This window comes from Ceratotherium simum, unplaced genomic scaffold (genome assembly GCF_057802395.1).
Source record: "Ceratotherium simum simum isolate JZ-2026a unplaced genomic scaffold, ASM5780239v1 HiC_scaffold_59, whole genome shotgun sequence".
NCBI lineage: Eukaryota > Metazoa > Chordata > Mammalia > Perissodactyla > Rhinocerotidae > Ceratotherium > Ceratotherium simum.
Window position 1 is genome coordinate 117,950 of NW_028261275.1, and position 5,931 is coordinate 123,880.

Below are 5,931 nucleotides of genomic sequence, written 5' to 3' on the forward strand. Positions count from 1 at the left end.
GGAGGCAGGGATGCTGCTCAGCGTCCTCCAGGGCCCAGGACGGCCCGACAGAGAATCATCCGGCCCCAGATGTCAGTGGTGCGGAGGTTGGGAGACCTGCTCCAGGGCCTGAAAATCTCCCCAGCCCTGAATGAAGTGTGGGAATTGTTTACAAGTCAGCGAGTCACTTACAGGGTCCCTAAAAGACAAGCTTGTTTAAAGAGTCCAGAGTCACCAAAAAGTCTCTGTCCAGCCAAGTGAGTTGAGTGACTCAAGTGCACACAGCACGAAGCTGCTTCCTCCCATCTTGGGGAGCAGGTGACTGCATAGGAATCGGGAAAATCCAGTCACAGCCAACAGTTACAGTTAAATCAGTAAATACAAAAAAGAAAAGTGAATGGGGTGAACTTTCCATCCAACACCCTATAAAAGGCCTCAAAAGCTTGTTTGTGCTTTTTTTCCCCCCCTCAGACACGAAAACATCCGTGGGGCTCAAGTTTGAGGTGAAACCAGGCTCAGGGTCCACCTGTCCTCGCTGATCCATGGATTTCTGTGTGACCAGGTGAGTACCCTGTGGACCTGGTATCAACAGGTTCCAGCAGCCTCCGCTGTGCAGAAGACCTGCTAGTGGGCTTTCCTGGGCTCAGGTTGTCACCACATGGACACTGAGAGTGAGGGTATCTTGAGAAAAATTATTGATGTTTGATGGATTATATTCAAGTGAAAGATGGTAAGCTGTGTGTGGTTCTGTGTGGTAAATATTTCAGTAAGTACAGTTATATGCAAATAAGAACACATAAAACAAGTGCAAATAACTGCAAATGTGTATTATAGTAGAAAATATAGATTTACTTGCATTGCATAATACTCAAAAGTCAGGATTTATATATAATATAAATACAGAAATGTTTTGCGTGTGTATGTAGTATTAGAAGACATCCCATTAAATATTAGCAGGGATACTCAGCAACATTCCTTAGACCCATTCAACTTGACTTCTAAAGTCCTATAAATCCTCTACAAAAATTTGAAATATAGGAGCATTGAGGGAAAAAGATGATTGGAACTTCTTTGTATTAATAACAAATTTAACATTGAATTTGCCAGTAGCCAGATTTATTTTGAGCATTTTTTTCTTTATGACATTTCAAATCATTTGGAGGAGTACTAAGCAACACTGTAGATTGCAGGGCAGGGCACTAGTCTCTAAAATGACTGTCCTCGCCACCTTGCCTTGTAAAGGGAATTAACTTTGTTTCTTGAAACTTTTCTGAAATAACGGTCTGGTGATTCACGTTGCAGAGAATCGTGTTAAGTAATTTTGTACTTAGTTGTTGGCCTCTACTAATTGTGTGTGTGTGTGTGTGTGTGTGTGTGTGCACGCCTTTTTCATTCTAGCTTTCCTGTGATGTTCTTGAGGGGAATGTGTGCTTGTCATGCAATAGTCTTTGAGTGTATAATTTATGGTGACCAACCATCCTCGTTTATTCAGGACAGAGGGGTTTTCCAGGACACAGGACGTTTAGTGTTCAAACCAGGGCAGTCCTAGACAAACCGGGATGGTTCCTCATCTGATGAGCTAGGCCCTGGGCCACATACATGGGGACCTGGAGAACCAGAGAGACCTTGTCCCACCTCCGTGGAATTTATATTGTATTTGGGAATTTGGATTTTAGACAGTTCATGATGAGAGTGATGTGGGAGTTTGGCACAAGGTGACTCAACCTGAGGGGACAGGGAAGCCCTCTTGAGAAGGACTGATATTTAGCTTGAGAGCTAGAGATGGGACTGGATTTAGCTAGTTGGAGGGTTAGACTGGAGTGAGGGTGTGGGAGTGTGTTCAAGAGAGTGTTTCAGACAGAGGGACCCGCATGAGGACACCCCTGAAGCAGAGAGCCTGGTGTGTCCATGAACTGAGAAGAGGGATGGCTGAGCCGAGTCAACACGGGGAGGGGTGTGAGCCACACCGGCGAGGGGGGACAGGCAGGACCAGATCAGGGGTGACTTGGAACTCTGTTCTAAGGCCAGTGGGAAGACTCTGGAGAGATGCAAGTAGAAGGAGGATGTGATTAGCGTTTGGTCTAAGCACGTGCGTTCAGATGGACTTCATGGTTAAGAATGTAGACTTAAGAGGCGAGATGGGAGGTGCTGGGAATAAGATGAGGAATAAGGTGACTGTTCCCTAGGCCTGGGTGATGGCTGTGGAGCAGGAACGAAGTAGAAAGAAAAGACCTTGGAGTGTGGAACTGAGAGAACGTAACGGTACTTTCTTGCCTGCATGTGTCAGATGGCACAGGGCAGTGACTGTTCTCCTCGCTGCTGTCCGTGCAGACCTGCAGGCGCCCCCTCACCCAGGTCTGTGTGTTCACCCCTCTTTGTCACTCACAGGCCCCCCTCCACATCCTAAAGGAAGTCAGGCCTTACTTGTGAGGGGGTTGTCTCACATGGGAGACACCGAGGAGGGCCTCTCCAGACATCAGAGCAGCCCCTTCAGCCTCTCCCTCAGCCTCCTCCCTTCCCCTCTCTCACTTTCCACACCCAGAAGGACCCCTGCTCAGTATTCCATGTCCCCAGGTTCTCCCTCCCCCAGGCTTGAGAAGGGTGGGGCAGCCACTGGGTTGGACATCATCTGCACCTTCCACTCTGACCCCCGCAGGTCCCGGGCTGGACAGAGAGTGACTCTACTGGGAGCCGCGCCATGAGACCCAGGGCGTCACCCACCTGGGCTCCCTCACCCTGGACAGGGACAGCCTCTACGTCAGTGGTGAGGGGCTGTGCTACAGCCACACTCTCTCTCCCAGTCAGAGTTCTGTGTGGCCTCCGTTGCTCTAAAGTGAGCTATGATCCATCTCTCTATGCTCCTGGTCTGGGATCAGTCTTCTCATCACTGTGTGATCACTGGCTCCAGCCACCTTCCATCTCGTTGCCTCCCCCCTGAACACCACTCCCCTCTTCCCCTCTGCTTTCCCCTCTGCTTTCCCCACAAAGCTCCCTACATCCTCCCTCTCCCTTAATCCTTTATGTTCACCCCAACTCTTGCTCAGCTCCTCTCGCCTTCTCTCCACAGATTACACCTATGGAGCTGCAGCCCCGACTACCACCAGTGAGTATTCCTGGTCCTGATCTCTTGGGTCCCGTCCACATTTGGGGTTGGGGAGCACTTGTTCTCCTTCACCTGCTGTCCTTGGTGAGGGAAGCACCTGGAAGGGCCCTAATTCATCCCTTCTCTCCCTCCCGGGTTCTGGTGGAGAGTCCCAGCCCAGGGTGAGAAAGCCTTAGACACAGACATGTTCTCCACCACATTCTGACCCCACATGGTTTTCACTTTAATTCTCCTGAAGCCCCGCCCTTGATCCTCCTTTTCCAGGTATCCCATCCGTCTGTCCAGTTTTCTGCCCGTCCATCTGTCTCTCCTCCGAGTTCACTCTCTCTTGTTCACATATCTCTCTCTCTTGGGCTCCTCTCATCCACAGGCTTGCTCATCCCTCTACTCACACAGTCACCCGTCCCCTCACTCTCATTTATGCTTCACCTGTGAATGGTGGTCCTGGGAAAGCCACTGCTGGAGCCCGGGTGAGCCTGGGGGCTCCTCCCACTCTGGCCCTCCCTGATGACAGCCCTCGCCACAGCTCCCGAGCCAGACACCACGTCCCTGCATACTTCATCATCACCTGTGCCACCAGAAGCCACCACAGGTATCTGTGGGCCCCTTTTCCTTCCCAAGAGAAGCTCTCCGGCCCCACTCCTCCACCAGCCAGTTGTGATCCAGGAGCTGGGAAGCCAGGGTGTGAAATTTTGGTTTTAGGGCAATCATGCTGATCACAAAGATTATACCGACGATTCAGTCTAAGGCCAGCCCTCAGAGAGCCCCTAATCTTGTGAAATTAACACACCATTATAGTACAATGTGGGATGTTTCGGGGAGAGGGCCTGGCGTAATTTGGAGGGGAAGAGCTTGCTAGAGAAAGTTTCACCAAAATGGAGTCTTTAAGAATAAGTAGGAGGGACCCTGGCAACTAGAGGATGAAGGGTTTTCCTGGCAGAGAGGATTCCATGATCAAAGGCTCCGGCCAGAAACAACATGCCCTCTGGGGAGAATTGAAATGAATTTGGGTGCGTGAAGCATAATGTTTAACCTGCAGTAGATGGATAAAATGAGACTGAAAGGTCAGCAGGAGCCAGATTGAGTAGAGCCTTGAGTGCCAGGTCAAGAAGGTTGCACTAAACACTGAAGGCCATAGGGAGCCATGGGTGGTACTAGAGCAGTGGTGGCCCTAGTGAGGTATTCATTTCAGAAAGATTCTTCTAGTGGTCCATGTAGAACATCCTTTAGACAGAGCATCCAGTGAGCCTGCTAGGGTGTTGGTCTGGGTGAAGGAAGTTAAGACCTGAGCTGGGACAGGGATGGAGAGAGGGAGTGTATGTGAGGACCAGTGCGCAACTGGAATTGGTGTTACTGGGAGGGAGGAGGAGCTGAGCAGATGTGCTGGTTCTGACTTGGGTGACCACACGGGTGGGTGGTGGTGCCACTGGGCGAGAAGACGACAGATGATAATGAGTGCAGGACTCTGGTGTGGTCTCAGGCCAGCTCTCAGTGATGGCCATCGCTCTCCCTCTTGTCTTGCAGCTTTGGGGCACAACCTGAAGACCCTCACAGTCACCTTCCCCATCTCCACCCTCCAGTATTCATCAGACAGGAGCAGCCACGTTCAACTCCACTGAGAGGGTCCTGCAGAACCTGGGGAGACCCTGGTCCCAGCAGCTCCTGGTGGGTTAAATCCCACCCAGCCCCTCCCCCAACCCCTGTCCCTCCTGCTCCTCCTCCTCCTCCTTCCTCCCCAGCTGGGTCCTTGTTCAAGAAGAGCAGCCTGGGCCTCTTCTCCTTGAGTTGCAGACTGGTCTCCCTCAGGCGAGACCCTCCCCTGAGCATTTGCCCCTAATGACCACTTTTGTCACCACCCCTCTCTGTCTCCCCCCGTCCTCCCATTTCCTTCTTCCTGTTCTGGCCCCCACCCCAGAGGTTTCAGGACCTCTCTCTAGAGTCCCCACATCCCTCTCTCCCCAGGCCTGAGAAGGATAGGGGAGCCAGCAGTGTGAACGCCGTCTGCACCTACCATCCTGACCCCGTGGGCCACCATGCCTCTGTGCTGGGAGCGGAGAGTCTCCACGTGTCTGCTCTTCCTCTCGGTGGCTCCAGGCTCTGCAGCCCAGAGTTTATCCATCCAGAGAGAGCACCAGCTACATTTCCACATCATCAGCTGGAACCTCAGCAACCCGGAGCCCACATCCTCGGAGTACACCGCCCTGCTGAGGGACACCCAGGACCAGGTGGGGTCTCCCCTCTCGCATCGCTCCTTGCCCTCAGGGCACCGTCATTCCTCTGTCTGACTTACATCTGTTACGTGATTGTTTCAACCCTTCACTTTCCCTGCGTGCCTGGGTTCTCTCAGTGTCTGGAGGTGATGTCCTAGCTGCCTTCCCCATTTCTCACATGGGTAAACTGAAGCTCAGAACGGGGATTTCTCACACAGTGAGTTAGGGGCAGAGCCAGGATTTGAAGTCATGTCTCCCTTGCCCCAAGGTCTGTGATCTTTCACTGGCTCCAGTGGCCCCCTGCGTCTCCAGGAGACCTCCATCTCACCCGCTCTCCCTCGCGTTTGTTCTAGGTCACCAAGCTCTACAGAGGCAGCCAGCTGTGAGACATATTCCACTCCTGCCTGGTCACCGACTTGGTGTGGGTTGAGGAGATTGGAAGCATTGGCTGAGCTTGTGGCTGATGGCTCTGAGCTCCCGTGACACATCCTTGATCTGGAAGTCACTGACATGGTGCCCATTCTGCCCCACATCCCTGTCAGCTAATCCTGCCATCTCCTTCCATAGGTTTTCAGGGGTTGAGAAAAGCATTAACATTTGGGGCCACCAACCTCCAGCATCCTCCTCCTCCTCCCCTTC

General features: G+C 52.1%; 1 protein-coding gene across 1 annotated transcript; it reads left to right on the forward strand.

Moving 5' to 3' along the window:
* LOC147911145 (uncharacterized) lies at positions 1–5,722 on the forward strand. Its single transcript, XM_087428500.1, has 6 exons — positions 1–541; positions 3,047–3,082; positions 3,453–3,674; positions 4,607–4,747; positions 5,045–5,307; positions 5,646–5,722. Exons 1-6 carry the CDS (start codon positions 522–524, stop codon positions 5,720–5,722), a joined length of 759 nt encoding a protein of 252 aa, XP_087284626.1. The 5' UTR covers positions 1–521.
* The last annotated feature ends 209 nt before the right edge of the window (positions 5,723–5,931 follow it).